This window comes from Bombyx mandarina, chromosome 22 (assembly GCF_030267445.1).
Source record: "Bombyx mandarina strain Sakado chromosome 22, ASM3026744v2".
NCBI classification, from domain to species: Eukaryota; Metazoa; Arthropoda; class Insecta; order Lepidoptera; family Bombycidae; genus Bombyx; species Bombyx mandarina.
In genome coordinates this window covers 13,128,731-13,149,527 of record NC_143228.1, presented here as the reverse complement: position 1 = coordinate 13,149,527, position 20,797 = coordinate 13,128,731, and the positions used below count along the sequence as shown (strand labels likewise).

At 39.9% G+C, this 20,797-nt stretch overlaps 1 protein-coding gene across 1 annotated transcript in view; it reads right to left on the bottom strand.

Annotated features, from left to right (window-relative positions):
• The window catches only part of LOC114245909 (proteasome adapter and scaffold protein ECM29), a 44,877-nt gene that overhangs the window by 18,794 nt on the left and 5,286 nt on the right, over positions 1-20,797 (bottom strand). Inside the window, exons 9-23 of the mRNA XM_089736630.1 lie at positions 19,964-20,053; positions 18,879-18,964; positions 16,951-17,063; positions 16,007-16,165; positions 15,278-15,422; positions 9,103-9,219; positions 8,180-8,483; positions 6,918-7,092; positions 5,581-5,958; positions 4,863-5,206; positions 4,484-4,591; positions 3,987-4,100; positions 2,762-2,876; positions 1,991-2,174; positions 1,529-1,647 (exon numbers count right to left, since the gene is read on the bottom strand). Coding sequence (XP_089592756.1) covers positions 1,529-1,647; positions 1,991-2,174; positions 2,762-2,876; positions 3,987-4,100; positions 4,484-4,591; positions 4,863-5,206; positions 5,581-5,958; positions 6,918-7,092; positions 8,180-8,483; positions 9,103-9,219; positions 15,278-15,422; positions 16,007-16,165; positions 16,951-17,063; positions 18,879-18,964; positions 19,964-20,053 — 2,551 coding nt within the window. The remainder of the gene's footprint in view (positions 1-1,528; positions 1,648-1,990; positions 2,175-2,761; positions 2,877-3,986; positions 4,101-4,483; positions 4,592-4,862; positions 5,207-5,580; positions 5,959-6,917; positions 7,093-8,179; positions 8,484-9,102; positions 9,220-15,277; positions 15,423-16,006; positions 16,166-16,950; positions 17,064-18,878; positions 18,965-19,963; positions 20,054-20,797) is intronic.

Below are 20,797 nucleotides of genomic sequence, written 5' to 3'. Positions count from 1 at the left end.
TCGGCAGCATTGCCCCATAGCAAAATGCCATAGGACATAACACTATGAAAATAACTGAAATAAACTAGACGTGCCGTATCTTCATCAGTATACGTTCGTATTTTTTTTACCGCAAACGCTGCAGAACTAAGTCTATTCGCTAACTTGCATATGTGAGGACCCCACTGCAGCCTGGAATCAACTGTTATACCAAGAAAAACTGTCGAATCAACAAGCTCCAGTGTCTCTCCACTTACAATGATATTAGTGTCTACTTGTCTAACATTAGGTGTGGTAAATTTTATACATTTTGTTTTTTTGTTATTTAATAACAGATTATTAACACTAAACCAATGTACCACGCGCGAGATAGCATCATTCACATCGTCATAATCTTCCAATTGTCGTTTAATTTTAAACAATAAGGATGTATCATCAGCGAATAATACGACCTCGTGACGGGTTTCAATAAACTTTGGTAAATCATTGATATACACAAGAAATAAGAAGTGACCCAATATGGAACCCTGAGGAACACCCATATTAAGTAAGACACCGGAAGATCTCTTTCCTTTAACGTCTACCTTTTGGATTCTTCCGGATAAATAAGATTTAATAAGTTCTAAGGAAACGCCCCTAATACCATAATGGTGTAATTTCCTCAACAATGTATTATGCTCAACACAATCAAAAGCTTTAGATAAGTCGCAGAATACCCCAAGGGCATTATGCAATTCCTCCCAAGCCTGAAAAATATTTTTAATAAGATCTACACCTGCATCAATAGTCGAACGGCCTCTAGTGAATCCATATTGTTTGTTATGAAGCAGGTTATTGGAATAGAAATGGTTTAAAAGCTGTTCCAAAATAATTTTTAAAAAAATTTTACTCAAAGTTGGTAGTACTGAAATGGGTCTAAAGTTAGTGGGGTCAAAAGTACTACCAGATTTAAACAGAGGTATTATTTTACTATATTTCATTAGATCAGGAAACACACCACTATCGATACAGTCATTAAATATTGTAGCAAGGTAAGGTGCGATTATATCAATAATGGATTTTATAACCTTAATTGATATTCCCCAAAAAAAAATAAAGACAAACAATATTTAATTTAACCTCAATTTGACCACAGACGTCAAAAACAAAAGTTTGACAATAAATAAATAGTATGCATGCGTGTGTGCGTCAAATACATGGTTGTGTGTGTAATGTTTTTTTATTGATCTAATGTATGTTTTAGGCATAATTTAAAAAAATATTAACATTGTGCACGTGCAAGTGTGGGAAATTTCAAACTTCTCCGTCCGCGCAATTTTCGTAAAAACGGATACAAAGTATTTGCTTCACGTATTAATATATAGATTTCAATTCAGTTCACCCCGTTCAAATAGCTGAAGAAATTTTTCGTTATAATATTTTTTCCAAATTTAAACTTTAAATAGCTCTCCTGTTAACTTACAACAATGTCGTTTAAACCAGATATCCTTTCACCCCGCGATATAATTGTGGCCGGCCAGTCGCTAGTCGAGCTATTTTCACAACTTACCTTTCTTTGAATTCCAAATAGAGTTGTGATGCGCCAGATGCATGAACTTGTACAAAAGATCTGGCTTGTTCAAGTCAGAAGCGAGTGAGCAGAGTTCCTTGTACGTAGAAAGATTTCCTCTGTAAAAAAAAATGTTTTTAATGTAACTAACTCTCACAGAAACCTTTAAAAAATATTTTTGTTTATTATCGAGGGACTGCTGATTAATAGACTTTGCGGCAGGCACTTGGAAGGAAAAAAAACAAATGTAATGATATAAAATGTATGTAATGATATTTATGTTAGATTTTTGTAAGTTACTAATATAGATTATAAGTAATTCTTACTAACAGAATGTTATGGTTTTAAAAAAAAACTGAAATAAAGTATAAATAAATAAATTAAATTAAAATCAATCGTGGTCGATTCTGAACTCGATATTGTATTTAGTGCTTCGATTGTTTTTTCAATAGTTCTACTCACCCTGTAGGAGCTTTTCCAAGTTGCCCCTCTTCAAATATCTTCGTGTCGTCCGTAACTTGGGCCACAGATCGCTTGCCACTCGTGAGTTGTTCTATGATTTGACCGACCAGCGACTTCTTTTGGGTTTCGTCAGAGTTCTGATACACGAGACTCAGGCCCTTACTGGCCACGTCTTGTATTGTGTCTGTAGGAAGCGGAATTAGTGTTTTAATCTATATTTGAAACGCGTGCCGTAAAATGGGGGGAATCAGGACACTTTTTAAGTTCGACATTGATTTTTATCGTCTTTTTTTTGTAGTAGTAGTAATAAAACGAAGATCATAATGGTTCCGAAGCCTTAAATTTTAAATACAATGCGTTATTAAACATTGTCCATTACAAAATATACACAAAAACTGAAAAAAACTAGCTTGTCCCGATTCACCTTGGCTTATGGCTGAATCAGATTACGAATGAGAACGTCTTTCGCTAGGGCTGGCACTATTTAGTTGTTAAGTAGGTACCTAACATTAGGTAATTAACTTTTTAACATCTTCAATGAGTTACAAAACTTTGATGACTAAATTAAGCTATTTATATTCTTAAACACTAAATAAAAGTCATTTTCAGTTCGACAAAGTTAAATCTAACAACTCAACAAAAGTATTGTGACATCCCAAATTTGTCCCTATTCTAGCTCTAGTCCCTATTCTCCCCAATCTACTGTACGTTATAATTTTGTTTATGCGGTTAGCAGGTTTTCCCCTATTGGTTTGTTATTTTCAAACTTACCGCTGTTTTCCGACAAGAAGTCCATGAATGCGTCCTGCAACTCCTGCACCTTGTTCTTAATGGGGAAACGTTCTGGACAGTTCTTCAACAAGGCGAGCAACCATATACTTGTGGCCTGCGAAAAAATGACACTCAATTAAATTTCAATAAATATAAACGTTCATATAAAAAAACTGTTAGAACAATAATCAACCGGACACGTATTCTTCAAAATCAAGGAGCATACATTACCAAACTCCCACTGAGCGTTGCTTCGTTGCACGTGACATCATTGGAAGACAAGACGTTTTTTTTTTAAAGGGATTTTATGACCTGATAACTAAGACCTTTAAGTTACCTCTTATTTTAATTCATATCCTTATTTTTATGAAAAACGATAATATGGAGTGAAATGAAATGAATGTTAATCAACTGGGATGAAATTAAATGAAATGAGATGATATGATATGAGATGAAATATAATCTCAATAAAATAGTGGTCATTTACTGAGATTTTTTCAGTGGACGTTTTGGAAGATCCCGAGAAGTTACGTCAAGCGGCTTTGTTTCTTTTACCCACATTTGTGCACTTTCACAGATATTAAACAGTTAATAAACCACCGTTATTACACATTTAAACCTGAAGAAACACTATATAGACAAAATAAAACCTATTTCTGCCATGAAGCAGTAATGCGTTTCGGTTTGAAGGGTGAGGCAGCCGTTGTAACATACTTGAGACCTTAGAACTTATATCTCAAGGTGGGCGGCGCATTTACGTTGTGGATGTCTATGGGCTCCAGTAACCACTTAACAACAGGTGGGCTGTGAGCACGTCCACCCATCTAAGCAATAAAAAAAAAAAAAAGGAAATCATTTATATTTCACAAAAATAATTACCGAATGATTGTTTTAATGATTTAATCTGTAATATAGTATTTTAATAATATTTATTATTTCCATCGTAGGCAGACGAACATACGGCAGGCCTGGGAGTTCACCGTCGCTCAAGGACAATCAAACAGATAGACAAATATGAAATCGACGATCAGTCAGGGAAACCCGAAAACCTACGGTGAACTTTATGTCCAGATACGCTTCAGTTAGGTTAATAGCAGCATGTATATAGGTCACTTAATGTAACATTTTTCGGTAAGGTAACGTTTGCCCCGTGTGTTGTTTGACTTCACTAAAGAATTTATCCATCTAATTCAATATATTTACGTTCAATACGTTTTGTTCGTACCTGTCTCGAATGCGGATGCGGATGTTTCGCAATCTTGAACAATTCTTCTAACAACCATTCCAATAACTCGTCGTTTTCCTTCAGAGCCTCTGAATCTTTGACTTTATCTGCACCCTAAAACCATATTTTAGGATTGAATAAATACTACAACAGAATGTATTCGATAATTCTTTAGCTACACTGATAAAATAAAATATGTACTTCTTAATTATAAAAATAGTGTGTTTGAATGATGTGTGCATTATTAATGATATAAAGTTAAAATTTAATGAGGGTTGAAAGTTTTCGTGATTAGTAAGATATAAAGTGAATTTTCCGTAACGAGTGCCAGTACAAAATTATAGTATTCATGAGAATTTTCAAAATGATTCGCTGTGTTTTATTTACAATTATCAACTTTTGATTTCCGAACGGATTTGTTTTGTTTGTAAGTTTTTTTACGAGTTAAAATTAATAACAGTCAGCATGTCCACAAAACTGTCGTATAGATACAAAACCTCTTTCGGTAATTCGGTCCAAAGATCTCGATTTTCGTTCGAATTCACGCCTTCGACGCACAGTACCAACGACTCGCCTATTTGCAAATGAATCTCAAACTCCTTGCTCTGAAACAAATATTTTGAAAATTATACTTAGTTATTGTATAGTCTATGTAACGCAGTCAGCGAGAATTTTACATAGTCCCTACAACATCATTCAAATAAGGATAATAATCTAAGTTTTTTTATAAGACAACAGTAACTATAGAGATAGAAAACAATTTTCATGATAAATATATCTTATCATTGAGCTGTGATACATATTTGCCAAATTTAATATCTCGTTTGTACAGAGTATTTGCGAGCTATTTACCAGAACATAGATTAACCAACTCACATCTTTGGCCATCTCAAGGAATCCCATTACGATTTGTTTGGCGAAACTCAACCTTTCCCCGCAGCACATAAGGCCTAACGTGTACAGCGCCCTCTCTTTGATCTTCGACGGCAACTTGGCGTTTCCAACGATCTTGAACAGTCTCTGAGCGACGGTGAACTTAGTCACGACGTCGTTCGAATCATCTATAGTTTTGTTTACGTTGAACGGGTTGTCCGACTGTATGAGAGTGTCCTCTTTGGGCGATGTATTGGGTAGAGGCAGGCCGGAGCATCGAGCCAGCAGCGATATCGCAGTACACGAGGCGCTCACTAATAGCGTTTGGGGACTGATAAGGAAATTAGCTGAAAACAACGTTAATCAACGAGTAAGCTTTTTATTATTTATTTTTTTATTGCTTAGATTGCTTAGTGGTGTTACCTACCCGTGCGGACTCACAAGAGGTCCTACCACCAGTAATAAGCACACTGCACACAAACAGCTTGTCTCATGCTGTGGCTTTTATCAGTCTTCATTAGTTAGTGAACGAGTTTAAGATTCTTTGATATCATATTGTACTAGTTTGAAAACACTACAGTGCAATGAGAAACAGTGAGTCAAAATACTATCGAAATAATTAAGTTTTTTATTTTCGGGAAAAGCGATCACAGCCCGTCCGATGTCGGGCCCAGTGAGTTAGACATTAAGTTCGTGATTCAAAACAATTACATCGACTCACCCAAGCACAACGCGGCCTCTTGGTAAGGTTCCCAGTCGGCAACGCTAAACCCTTTCCCGCCAAACTTGCCGCGCGTCGACAAAACGACCGCCCTCTCGCAAACATTCGCGAATGCGCTCAAATATCCGCATTGACTCTCTAGGGACTTGTTGTTCTTTCCTTGCGTAACGAATTCGCAGATCTCCTTATCTATGGCCGTTTTTTCGCTGGTGTGAACAAAGATTATAGCGTAGATGACCGCGGACGTGTCCCTGATGTGTTCTTTGGTGCTAGTCGTGAACAAATTTCTCAAGAAAGGCAGTAAATTTGTGTACTTTGAGGCCATCTTCTCCGGTATACATCCGATAATGTCCAAGAAGCATGTTAATGCCATTAAATCTGCAAGTTTTTTTTTAATTCATTTTTTTTCAACCTGTTTTAATAGTTACTAGACGATGACCGAGCTTTGCTCGGTTTTTTTTTTTTGATAACGCCATCTTGTTGTGTCTTTAAAGCGGTTAGTTGCCATCAATTAAGAAAAATAGTATTATTATTCGCCAATAGATGTCGGGAAGACTCATAAAGTTGATTTTCGATAAAGTTGATCATTGAAAACACGAATAAAACAACATTTTCTGAAAATAAATCGTAGCTAGATCGATTTATCGCCCCCGAAATCCCCTGTATACTAAATTTTATGAAAAACGTTGGAGCCCTTTCCGAGATTCAGATTATATATATTGCTCGTTTAAAGGTATAAGATTTGTGCAACAAGAGAGCAAAGTTGTTTTTTGTTTCGAGTGCTAATTTTGAGTCCCGAGCAAGCGAAGGATTCTATGATTGATTCACGAGCGTAGCGAGTGATTTAAAGTTAGAATCCTGAGCGTATTGAGGGACTCAACAGCACGAGATGCAAAAAACTTTGCTCTCGTGTAGCACCTTAACTTTTCACCTCAGCAGTAAGAACACACATATTACTTAGGAGACATAGAAATGAACAGGAATAGATTGAAATAACTATTAAAAAAAACGTAATTTATTTATTACAAATACGCTTTACTGAACGTGTTTTCTTTGAGGTCGAAATCCAAAATCTCCAAAATCGCTTTTTTATATACATGTGAAAGAGGCAAAGCACAGTAAGATTCGAATGTTTCAAATTTATGGCTGAACAATGTCAATACGTGACACTGAAGATTGAAAAATTAAAAAGCTACTTTGACCCACGCTCGAATCAAATTCGCGTTTTGTTCACTGTTGTCTCGCAGCAAAAGCGGCATGTTTGAGCTGCTGAGGTGAAAATTATATTTAAATTGGATAGCCCATCGATCTTTGCTGAAGCCGAATCTAAGACATACCTGGGCTAGCGTTCAGCACCGAAGTGATCAGCGTGAGGTATCGGTCGAGCAGCTCCGTGTCGAGCAGGTTCTCGTAGAAGTACTTGGCGAGCAGCGGGGACGTCGCGTTCGGATGGTCCGAGCAATCCTTCAGACCGGCGTCGCGGTTCAGACACATGCGGAGGTACCTTAGTATCTACAACAAGAGAATACACTGAAAATTGCAACGACGACGAGAGTTTTAACGACGTAAGGAAAGATCTTCCCCCGAGCGGGTGATATTGTATATTGCAAGCTTATTGTTACACCGGTAATACGCCATATATCGCAGAATAGCAGAAACGAATATTAAAGGAACTAGTAACACTGAGAACGCTCGAGAAGTACAACGCCATCTATTGTCTGAGAGCGGAAACAGACATCGAAGCTACTCGACTTGCCCAAAATGTTCTCAATAAATTTAGGGATGTCGTATCGACTATAAAAGCGTTGCAGAGATGACGCAGTCAGTCAGTAATCGGAACTACTCGAAGCGAAACAGCGAACGGATCACTTGAAGCGAAGCGGAAGAAGCGAATTACGAATTGTTAAGTGCTCTGTAAGTGCTCTAAGTGTTTAATACAGTTTTAATTTGTACTTCGGAATAATTTTTATTTATACCGAGCCCCAGCGCGTAACATTTTCTTGAAAATGTCGTAAGCGAGAATCAGGGAATCTGTTAAAATCTCTTGTGTTCTATGATGAACGACTTCGAATCACGGAGCCGGGTATTTCTGCCGCCAAACCGGCATACAGTTGTAATACTGGATGGCCATTATTCCTAACCTAATACCTTAGTACGTATTTGCTTAAATAAAATGGCATCTGCCTGTGATATTTGAATCCAACATTAAAATTTTTACTAGTGTTAGGACCTCTTGTCAGTCCGCACGGGTAGATAACACCGCCCCGCCTATTTCTGCCGTGAAGCAGTAATACGTTTCGGTTTGAAGGGTGGGGCAACCGTTGTAACTATACTGAGACCTTAGAACTTATATCTCAAGGTGTGTGGCGCATTTACGTTGTAGATGTCTATGGGCTCCAGTAACCACTTAACACCAGGTGGGCTATGAGCTCGTCCACACATCTAAGCAATAAAAAAAAAATTAAAAAAAATAGTCAAATCTCCGATATGAATGCACTTACGTTTTATCTTAAAAGCCACAAGCCCTTAACAATATGTCGATAGACAGTATCCGTATAGGGGTCCTATTGCAAACCAATAGCTAACAAGTTCAACCTACCTCTTGATAAGTCAGCGGATGAAACTGCAGCACCTGGTTGTTGATCACGAACCTATGCTTAGCGTTCGAGCCCTTCTTCCTCTTCTGCATTTGTTTCCATATGTAGTTGACCATATCTTTGAGCTTCGGCACGGCCAAGTCGACGCCTTCCGAAGACACGTCTTTGTTTTCATCGGGCGACTCTCCGTCGAAAATAACGATTTTTGTCTCTTTCTTCGCCACATTGTTTACGACATCCTCTATCTCGCTCGGTCGTGATGTCCCGTATAAACATTTCAGGGCCTCCGTCGAAATTTCGTCTTTGCTGTAACGAGTACAAAGACTTTTTTTAATGACCCATTATAAATTAATAATTATACCGACTCGACTACCCCTGCATGAAGTGGGAGCCAGTGGTCCGCGACACACACATCCCTATTAACTAGAGATGAGACAGTTCGTTTCCAACGTATCGTGAAAATGCCAGCACCACACAACACATCCTGTATTACCTGTCTGACTTTTTGGCGGGAACGCGAGGAAGTTGCGTGATTTGTTTTATTTATTCTATTTAGCGTTTCTTCGGGTTTAAATGAATAATAACGGTGGTTTATTGACTGTTTAGTTTCTGTGCACAAGGTAAAGTGCACATATTTGGGAAAATTAAACAAAGCCGCTGAACGTAACTTCTCGGGATCCTCCAAAAAGTCCACTGAAAAAACCTCAGTAAATGACCACCATTTTACTGAGATTATATTATTATTTCATCCCATATTATGTCATTTCATTTAATTTCATGCAAATTGATTAAGTTTCCTTCGTTTTATATTATTCATAAACTGTAAATAATTATTAAAACGGCGAATTATAAAAATCTTATTACTTGACGCTGGCTAATGCACAAACCGTGCCGGAGCCAAAAACTAAAGAAGAAGAGGAATCACCTGTCTCCGCTGGCCAACAGCAACAAGTACCGCGCCGGTATATAGTCGGGCGGGAACACGGTCGAAGCGTAGCGCATCGCTATATAGCGTATCATCGACTCCTCGTTTTGCATGTAACTGAGAACAATTAATTATCTATATATATAAAAATGAATTGCTGTTCGTTAGTCTCGCTGGCGGCTGGACCTATTTGCCTAATTTTGGTCTTAAATTATTTGTGGAAGACCAGAGAAGGGTTTAAAAAGTAGATAAATATGAAAATCCCCCTCGGACGGATTCCTTTTGTTTGTTTTAAGTTTATTTTATACAAAAGTTTAAGTCTTTTATTTATCGATTGAGGTACTACGAAGTCTGCCGGGTCAGCTAGTATCATATAAATTAAAATTCATGTAAAGAAAAACCTTTATACCTTTAACTCTAAACCCTAAACTTTTTGGTTTTTAAAGGATTTTTCTTCAGTGTCATGGGGCGAAGTTTGTCACCGAGTAAAATGAGAGTTCAGTTTTATATAGTTCATTAATACTGTTGAATTTCTTATATTAATTTTAAAAGAAATTAAGGGCTTTAAATGCTCTTATCTTATTTTGTACATATAACAGAAAACGCAATTAAGCCTTTTATTGTTTACTCATCCTGAAGTAAATATCAGTATATACATTATTTTTTAATATTAGTAATAGAAGTCACATAGTAATACTAGACATTGAGGGTATGCTCTATCTCTTTCCCGTTAATAGTGTTGTTGTAGCACGTGCGTGAATCGCGTAAACATTGACGTCATTGTTCAATAAAGTGCACGCTGCCTAGACCAGTCTTTCTCAAAGTGGGCGATAACGCCCCCTGGGGGGCGTTTGAAACCTAGAGGGGGGCGTTAAGGGGCCCAGGAAAAAATGGGGGGCGTTGATGTGGGTTAGGGGGGCGCTGTAAAATTTGTAATTTCGTTTACTTTATAGTATTTTAAATTTCACTAAAATTAAAACTCGTTTATATTTCTACCCTGTATGATGTTATAAAAACTTAAAATAATTAACATAGATTTCGTAGGATAGCCCACACACCGTCCGCAATCAAGTTTTTGCGGAACATGATCGATGATAAAATTAGAGCAATTTTACCTTTATTATATTTCTCCAGAAATTATTTTAAACATTAAAAAAAAAACCACCATGCAGTTTTAAAATATTACACATACGTAAACTAACACAAATTGAGATTTTCTTTACTTTCTTTCTTATTTTTAACATAAGGGCATTTTACAGCATTTTCCTAGCATTTTATAAGAAATTACTGACGTAAAAATCATAATTTTTATATAAAATGGAAATGCGTATATAATTATTGTTCAAAAACTTGTCTTAGATTATTATTTTTTACAATTTACCCATTACCGTCCAATGTCAAATAGTATAGTAAGCATCGATATATTACCAGTGGTAATATATTACCAGTGTTATATAACCATAATATATTACCTAGATAGTAAGCCTAAACAGCTACTGTTGATTAATTCCGGCCGCTTTCTCTCAACTTCTTGCTTTAATCTCATCAATTGTTCGCAGTAGAGTTCAGAATCGAAGGTCCTGCCTGGTGGTAACAGCTCATAATGTATAATGCCCTTCCAATCCCACCACACACACAGCATCACCTTGTTGCGAGTTAACCCGGGTTTCGCCAGTCTGTGAAGCCTGACCGGCCTTTGACCACAACCTTTCTCGTACGTTCTTGTCGTACGTGATCCACTTTTCATCACCAGTTATCAGCTTCTTCAAAAATGGTTCGGTTTCATGACGTCATAATAAAGAATCACAAATGAGTACACGGTTCATTAGGTTTCTTTCAGTGAGCTTTTTTGTGTACCCAGTTTTTTTCAAATGCGCCATAACTATTTTGTGGTCAATTCCCAGTTCTTCAGTTACGTCGTAACTAGCGATATGCCGATCTTGCCCCACTTTTTCAAAAATGGCATCGATTTTATCCGTAATAGGGCGACCAGAGCGACGTGCATTTTTGACATCAAAATTTCCGGATTGAAAACGCTTAAACCAAATTTGTGCTACTCTCACAGACACTGCACTAGGTCCATAAACATCGCAAATTTTTTTCACGGCTTGCGTTGCTTTTTACCTGTTTTGTATTGAAATTTTAAAATTTATCGAATATCTTCATTAGATTCCCTCATCTTGACAGTACGAAAAATAAATAAAAATCACACATCTTCCTAATTGTAATTTGGAATTATCTTCTTTCGAATTTAAACTTTTAATGATACCAAAACCAGCCAGATACAAATAGTATAGCCAAAGAGATTTTATTACAAGTTCATACATTTTTTAGCTATTGCATATCTTTTATCGCGGGCCTTGAGCGCGGCGAACGAATCATGAAATTCCGTAACGAAAAAAACCTAACATCCCTCACTCCGCCTACCATGTAGCTCGCGTTCAACACATTCACACGTAGCGCTTGTGTAGTTTTGTGAATAAGCGCGTGGCGTGACGTCACACTGCATGCGCATCATGAAAAGTCTGCCCATCTCTCTCTCGCGCGGTTTAGCTTATGAGTGTGAAGGGGACAGTTAAGGTTTTGCCTTTATTATGGTTTAATAGAGCGTGGTGTTGTTTTATTATTGTTTTAATATTAAATTATCATTGTCTAATTATAATGTCATAAGTTGATAAAAAATGCTATGCAATAGCTTTACTGCTGCAGTTCCCGAGTGCCACACGTTTTTTTTTTGTCAGGAGGAAATCGCCGGACTTCCGCCCTTCACTGGGGATGGAAGGCGGGGCATGTCGGAGTCGAACCGACTAAAACCTCCTGTCGCTCAACAACCAGCATCCAAACCTCGCATGAGACAGAGCTCATGAAAAGGCAAAGGGGGAAAGTGAAGCGTTTAGTGCGGAGCACATCTCTCCCATCACCCTCCCCCCTCGGGACGCCGGACTGGCGGTCGTCGGCGCCACGACCACCAGCCCTCTCGGTCGGCAGGCTATCCGAAGCCCGCCTAGATGGCGCCGGTTAGAATGTCTATCCTACGGAATACCCCGCTGGGTCAGAACCAGCGTGGGTTGAGGATAGCCGGCCTTCCATCACCCGGATGCTCATGCCTAAAACGTGTGCAGAGCAGCTTGCACGTCGTCTTCTTCGGCCCCCTTCGCCGGTCCCCAGGCCGACATGTGAGGGAGACCCGAAACACTTAGAGGGCCAGGGCTTGGGCGAGATCCGTTTCCCTGGACCCCGCTCGACGGCGGCGGGCCTGTGCATCTCTCACGCGCCCCGCCACCCCCTTTTGAGAGATGGTGCACTCGCAGAAGTCGAGCATCGCTTTCCACGACTCATCGTCACCGAGCATCGATGCCAAAACACTCGGCAACGACAAGTCGTTTCCTATTTTTGTGACGAGGACACGCCGCCACCCCTCCCATGCGGGGCAGGCGACGAGCGTATGCTCTGCCGTGTCCAAGTCGCAACCACAATGGTGGCACTCTGCCGTTAGCTCAGCTCCGATCCGGTGCAGAAACTCACCGAAGCAACCATGCCCAGTGAGTACCTGCGTGAGTCGAAAAGTGAGGCGTCCTTTGCCACGATTCACCCAATTTACAAGAACCGGGCGAATCGCCTCGACGGTCCTATGACCAGCCCCGAAGGATCGGCCAGCCGCCTGGACCATGACTCCAGCACGGACCGCCGAGATTGGGCCCTCCGCGCTCTGACCACACTGGGGCTGGGACGCGCCACGCCCCGGGCACGAAGGTTAGCCCGCCACTGTTAGTCAGCGGCGAGCACCTCCGCCTCCAGGACCCAATGCGGCGTCCCAGCCAGTACACACGCCGCCTCGAAAGAGATGGTGCGATAAACACGGATGATCCTGACCGCGATGGTGCGTTGCGGCCGTTGCAGCAACTTCGCTACCCCCACGGCCAGTGACTGGCCCGACACGGGCGCCTCGTATAAGGCCATTGACCGCACCACCCCCGTATAGAGACGGCGCGTCACCTGGTCAGGCCCCCCGATGTTGGGAAGAAGCCGGCTTAACGCGCCGGCCACCCCCAACAAACGAAGGACCAGGTTCTGAAAGTGAACACAGAAGGTCCAACGACTGTCCAGAATGGGGCCGAGGTACTTCAACTGCACCCCGACCCGATACGGACGCCGCCAACCACGATATGGGCATCGACAGGTGGCACTCTCCGGGGCCTGTGGAACCACATGGCCTCGGATTTACTGAGTGTCACGTCGAGGCCCAATCTCCTGATTTTGCCGACGACATGCGCTACCCCAGCGGTGGCAAGACGAGCAAACTCAGCAAAACTCCCTCCCCGGGACACGACCAGCGTGTCGTCTGCGTAACAGATTACGCTTAGGCCCGGGAGGAGGGCACCTCTCAGTACCCAGTCATACCCGATATTCCACAAAAGGGGGCCGAGCACCGACCCCTGTGGAACACTGCGCACGACCGGGAACCTGTGCACGATCCCACCATGTCCAGTACACGTGACCGATCTGTCCTCCAAGTAGGAAGCCACCAGTCGGCGAGGTTAGAGGGGGGGGCACTCCGTGTCTTACCAGGGGCATTTTTTTAAATACAAGAACACCTATTGCGGCATAACTATAATAGTTAGACATATGCTGTCGCGACATTTTTTGTAAATAATAATGTTTTTTACAAAGTCGTAGTACATTATTTTATTCTATCATCAATAGTTTTCGTAGGGCACGCGACGTAAAGAATATTTTAGGTAAATTTTTTTCCACCTTGGGTTAAATTATTGGAGTTTTAGTAAGGATACCTAATTTTTTTCAAAAAAGATTATAGCCTATGTCACTCGGGAATAGTGAAGCTTCCTAACGGTGAAATAATTTTTCAAATCGGCTTAGTGGTTTCGGAGCCTATTGAATACAAACAAACAAACAAATCTTTCCTCTTTATGATATTAGTATAGATATTAATTATTACGAACAATAAAAACGCTGACTTAGGCGGCGGTTTTTATTTGAACCAGTTCTAAATTATAAACTTATATTCTATGAAAAATTACCCATATTTATCTATAATACGAAATGATATAAATTTATTTTTCGTAGTTTCCTTCCATCTTGCGTCGATAATCCTCAATGCTGAGGGTCGTGGCCTTCTCTAATAACTTTCTCCTGCATCATCTTGCGCCATTCTTGCCTGTCCTCGGCTGTGTGGATAGCAACGTGGACTGAGGTATTGAGAGTGGAGCGTATTTGGTCCGACCAGCGCATTGGATTTCTGCCTCTGTGCCTTCTCCCGCATACCTTGCCTGTTACCAGCAGCTTTTCCAAATTGTCACCTCTCTTTCTGGCGATATGTCCAAAGATCTCGAAACTCCTCCGCGCGCATGTAGTGCTGAGGCGCATTGGAATATTGAGCTCGATAAGAATGGATTCGTTGGTTCTGTGTTCTGTCCAACGAATCCCGAGCATTTTCCTCCAGCACCACATCTCAAACGCGTCGATGCGTTGGCGGTCGGCTTCCTTGAGGGTCCAAGTCTCTGCGCCGTAGAGAAAAATGGAAAAGACGAGGGAGTTGACGAGCTGCTTTTTGGTATTCCTCGAGATGTTTCTGTCCCCCCAAACACGGTCCATTTGGGACATAGCTCTCTTTGCCATACTGATTCGCCTTCTGAGGTCCTTTTCGGAGGATCCATTACTAGCTATGACGGAGCCCGGATAAATGAAATCCTCTACGACTTCCAGGTTCGGCTTATTCGTAGTTTCATAAGTTATTATTGTTAGTAGTATTATTTACTAGTCGAAATATAAAATTTTAATTATCTAGCATAGTAATAGTACAGTGAACTAGCAATTTATTTTGGTAATTCTGAATTTAAACAAACATATTGATGAGATGAATTCATTTTTACTTTGCAAATTTGTAAATACACGCTCTGTAGCAATGTACGGACATATAATAATATGAAGAAACAATAATAGCATCTACAAATACATATGTACTACGTGGTACTACATTTACTAAAATTAATACAACATTTATTAATTAAATTAATGAAATTGTGATTTTAAAGTTTTAGGGGTGTATAAAAAATGGGGGGCGCTGAAAAATAATTGATTTTCAAAGGGGCGGTAAAAGAAATAAGTTTGATAATCACTGGCCTAGACGTTACAACTAAAACGAATTAAAACTTACTGGTCCAACAAAGCGAACAAGACTAGTGCTTGCGTTTCATCGAATACGGATTTCGGTTTAGCCTCAGCAGATTCATCGACATCCATCTTATCTTGAGATGAGCACGGGACTTCAGTCGGTGTCGTGGCTTTAGAATTTTGCTTCTCTGCATATCAAAAAAATATTATTAATTCTGATATAAAGCACAAATTCATATCTTCTATTTAAAGCACCTACCTAAATAAATAAAACTGGAGAAATTAAACAAAGGACAAAAATCAATAAATTTATTAAGGTAGTTTGAAATGCCTAATGTGACGTCACATAATGATAGAAAAGATCTTCTCAGATCTTTCTTTCATTTCGAATTGAATGTTTTTTTTAAATTATTATTGCTTAGATGGGTGGACGAGCTTACAGCACACCTGGTGTTAAGCGGTTACCGGAGCCCATAGACATCTACAACGTTCATGCACGACCCACCTTGATATAAGTTCTAAGGTCTCAAGTATAGTTACAACGCCTGCCCCACCCTTCAAACCAAAACGCATTATTGCTTTGCGGCAGAAATAGGCAGGGTGGTGGTACCTACCCGTGCGGACTCACAAGAAGTCCTACCACCAGTAATAAGTATCTGTCAAAGATAATTGGTTTTTAAAGTCTATGTGTACTTATTCGTACCCACAATAGAAGAGGTAACTCTAGCTTGGAGCCTTTGTATGAGGAGGGATATATTTAAAAAAAACTGACCTGCAAAACTTGTCTTGTAAGCTACGGCCATGTCGAGTAGCGCGTCTCGTATGGCCGTTTTGATCTCGGGCGGGGCTTCTGGGATTTTCTTTATTAACTCTTCGAGCAACGAGAACTGGCCGCTGCTCACGCAGTCAGGGCACTTTATCGCTAGACGACCTGTTTGTAGGAGCATGGTAATGTTACGCCGGCAATGGTATTAACGTCATCTATCGCCGAATAGCCGAACGAATATCGAAAAATCTAGTAACATCTAGAACGCTCGAGAAGTACAACGCCATCTATTGTCAGATAGCGGAAACACACATCGAAGCTACTCGACTTATGAGGAATGTTCTCGACGATTCTAGGGATCTCGTATCGGTTATAAAAGCGTTGCAGAGATGGCACGCAGTCAGTAATCGGAACTATTCGAAGCGAAACAGCGAACGGATCACCCGAGGCGAAGCGAAAGAAGCGAATTAACAGTTTTAAAGTGTTCTGTGAGTGTTCTAAGTGATAAATACAGTTTTAAGTTGCACTTTGGTGGAACTTTTATTTATCCCGAACCTCAGCCCGCAACAGTAACAATCATGTTAATTTAAAGCTCTGTCTCTTTCTGTCGCGTAATTTATGGGCTAAGTCAAATGAGATGATGCAGACATGGGACGATCTGATGAACCGCGGCCCTATCTACACTCTATGACTTCATTTATATTTCAAAGCGCCATGCGCCGTATATTAATGATACTATATAAAAAAAACTCTTCTAAAGTTTCAACAAATACAGACAGTGAACAGTTTTAGACATAGTACGCATATTATAGCAGTATGACGTGAAAGACAAACAGGCAAATCAATATTCTAACACATCTACTATATTATAGGCATATATTATCTTTGATTTGTTCTTATTACGCGATGCTACCACGTCGAGGTGATTCGTGAGCTTATGCTGTACAAACCCAGACAGACGTAAGCTTTAGGTTGATGTTCAGGATGCTCTTCAGATCTGATTATCTTCAGCAGACCTTGTAGGAATACTGTCGATACTTTCTGTAGCTGGAGAAGATCGCCGCTGCAACAGGTATTATTATTATTATTACTTAGATGGGTGGACGAGCTCACAGCCCACCTGGTGTTAAGTGGTTACTGAAGCCTATAGATATCTACAACGTAAATGCGCCACCAACCTTGAGATATGAGTTCTAAGGTCTCAGTATAGTTATCTCAGTATAGGTATCACAATAATTATTATTTATTACTATTGTTCGAAAAATTTGTCTACTTATTTTTATAAACTAAGTAGATGTGAACCTAATTTAAAATTTTAAACAGTATATAATCAAACATAATCGTAGTTCACGCGGAGAAATATAGCAGACGTTTAGCTGTGGGATCGGCCTACGATAGCACCAGCCCTATATAATTTTTTCGAGTTGGAATCGTCAACCGGCGCTTAACGGTAGTATTGTAAGTAGGAAGTGTAACAAGACCGCACGTGTAGGCACCACCATTCTGATTACATCTATTACGAAGCAGCAGTCATACGTTCCGTTTCGCAGGGTGGTAGAAGCGATCCACGATATGAGATTCTGACCGCATGGCTCAAAGTAGATTAGTAGGTATTGAGGTTATGTCTTTGGGTTCCCGAGGCCACTACACAAAATCTGATCAGTGAGCTCTTTCATCCATAAATAAATTTTTGACTTTTTGGCGGGAACGCGAGGAGTGAAGTTGTGTGATTTGTTTTATTTTGTCTATTTGGTGTTTCTTCAGGTTTAAATGTGTACTAACGGTGGTTTATTAACTGTTTAATATCTGTGAGAGTGCACAAATGTGGGAAATTGAAACAAAGACCCTGGACGTAACTTCTCGGGATCCTCCAAAAAGTCCACTGAAAAAATCTCAGTAAATGACCACAATTTTACTGAGATTATATTTCATCCCATATCATCTCATCTTATTTCATTTAATTTCCTCTCAGTTGATTAATGTCTCAAATTAATCATATTTATTTCATTTCATTTCACTCCATATTATCATTTTTCATAAATCATCATTTTCCTGCCCTTCTCCCAGTCACCTGGGGTCGGCGCAACATGTTTTCTCCTTCCATACTCTTCTATCATATACCATTTCTTCGCTCACTCCCCTCCTACCCATATCGTCTTTCACACCATCCATTTCTTCTTAGGTCTACCTCTTCCTCTAAATCCTTCCACATTCATAGTTAACACTCTCTTAACAACCTCATTTACATTCCGTCTCATCACATGTCCATACCATCCCAAACGTGCACTCCTCAGCTTCTCTGTCACAGGTGCCACTTTCAGACTTCCTCTAACATATTCATTCCGTATTCTATCCATTCTCGTTACTCCACACATCCATCGCAACATTCGCATATGCGCATATCATCTATACTAATATTATAAAGAGGAAAGATTTGTTTGTTTGTTTGTTTCGAATAGGCTCCGAAACTACTGGACCGATTTGAAAAATTCTTTTTCCATTAGAAGCCGACATTGTCCCTGATGCACATAGACTACTTTTTTTTATTTATTTTTTTTTTTATTTTTTTTGGTTTCATGTGTGTTTTAATGTTTCCGAAGCGAAGCGAGGGCGGGTCGCTAGTTTTTCATAAATATAAGATTATAAATAAAAATAAGACATGACTTAAAGATCTTAGTTACCAGGTCATAAAATCCCTTAAAATTTTTTTTTAAATTAAATCACCGAAATATTCATTTCGTCACGAGGTGCACCGAGGAGCGCGCTCCTGGCATTTCTGACGTCCATGAGTGACGGTGAGTAATTATCATCAGTTAGGCTATATGCTCTTCTGCCTACAGTGACTTAAAAAATAAAAAATAGTAACAGGACAACTTACGAACTGATCACGTTCGACAAGAACACGAGTCCTTGGTTGCGTAAACGCGAGTTTGTGTTCGGATCGAACAACGACACGAATACCACCTGAAATACAATAAACGTTCACATATTAAATATTTCACCCGTCCAACATTATCGACGGGCCTGAGACGGCCATTTTGTAGCATCCATATCAATGCGTCACTGTAATCGCTTCCAATTTTGTTCAGTGTGCTTAGTGCGAGTTTTGTAACGTTCTCGATAGCGTAAAATTAAACTCAAATTTGCGTGCAGTTAGAACAGCGCCCCTAGCGGCAAACGTAGGTAAACGTTCCGACTCCATACAAATTTTAGTTAACTTTTACGATATCGAGAACGTTAAAAAACTCTCACTAAGCACACTGACATACAATATAAATTGCTTTATCGAACAACAAGACAGGCTATGGAGGTTTTAGCAGAGCCATTTATTTAAAGTTTAAATTTGGAAAAAATAGTATGACAAAAAAAACTTCTTCAGCTATATATTGAATGGAGTAAACTTAATTGAAATTCAATTAAAAATTGGAACTCTCTAATGTTAATATTAAAGAGAACGGACATTTAATTACAAAGATAAATGTCGCGTATTAAGCGAAATATAAAACTAGTGGTAGGACCTCTTGTGAGTCCGCACGGGTAGGTATCACCACCCCGCCTATTTCAGCCGTGAAGCAGTAATGAGTTTCGGTTTGAAGGTCGGGGCAACCGTTGTAACTATACTGAGACCTTAGAAATCATGTCTTAAAGTGGGTGGCGGCATTTACGTTGTAGATGTCTATGGGCTCCAGTAACCACTTAACACCAGGAACCAACCTAAGTATCTAAGTAATAAACAAAAAAACACTCTTTCACCTCTCGAAAGAGTAAAATCGTTTTATTTCTTAATTCGACGAACAATCCACCTGGTGTGACCTAGTTACCACAGTATGTAGGCATCACTATGTGAATGCCCCCACCTACCTTGAGACACGATATCTATGTATCAATTATTTTGCAATTAGATTGCATTTTTTTTAAATACGGAAGTGACGTAAACCTCGTCGCCATGTTAGTCATATTTACCTGAACACAATGCGGAAACAAAACCGCCGGACCGGTGGCCTTAATCAAATATTGTATTAATTTCAATCGCAGGCGCGTACAAGCCGGTACCTAAAAACGTAACTTTGAAGTTTTTAATCGATCACAATAATGGTCTCTTTTTTTCCTACCTATTCTAGTAACCACAAAGGGTTATTCTAGATTCACGGAACTAGTAGGTGAGCTCACGGGGCTCAAACCGCAGTGTTGCTAACACTGACCCTAGCAAGAGCAGTGCTTCGCAGAATCTACCACCTCAAATCTCAGTATTTGGTGTCTAGGGGTTAATTTACTTGCAGAGCCTTTCGTCGCAAGCGACGGGTTCGGTGAGGACGGTGACCGGTGCTTGTGGTACCTAAAAGCACCGTTTATGGATCGGGAGGAGCCGTAATGAGATGTTTAGGGCGGCTTCTCTCAATGTCATTTTTACTGTATCCCGATTCTATGACAGTCATGACTATTTGAAAGCCTTTGCTAAAGCAAATAGTGCTTTATAAACCGGTATAATTATCTACGGAAGGGCAGGAATCATTTGGGAAGGAGAAGTATCTAGAGGTCAATGTCACGTGTGTCTTAAGGATTATCTAGAAATACTATTATATGTGTAGGCTCCCTTAGCCAGAGTACTGACCAATTGTGCTAAGGGTCGGAGAGTGGGTCAATTAAAAGTCATTAAAATTTAGATGTATTATACATTTTAAATGGCGTTGAGCAGGGCCCAGGTAAATATAAATGGAGCAAAATTGTGACACGATGGTATCCTAGAGAAAGCAAAAGGAAAAAAGGTGACCGCAGGAAAGATGGGATGACCACATA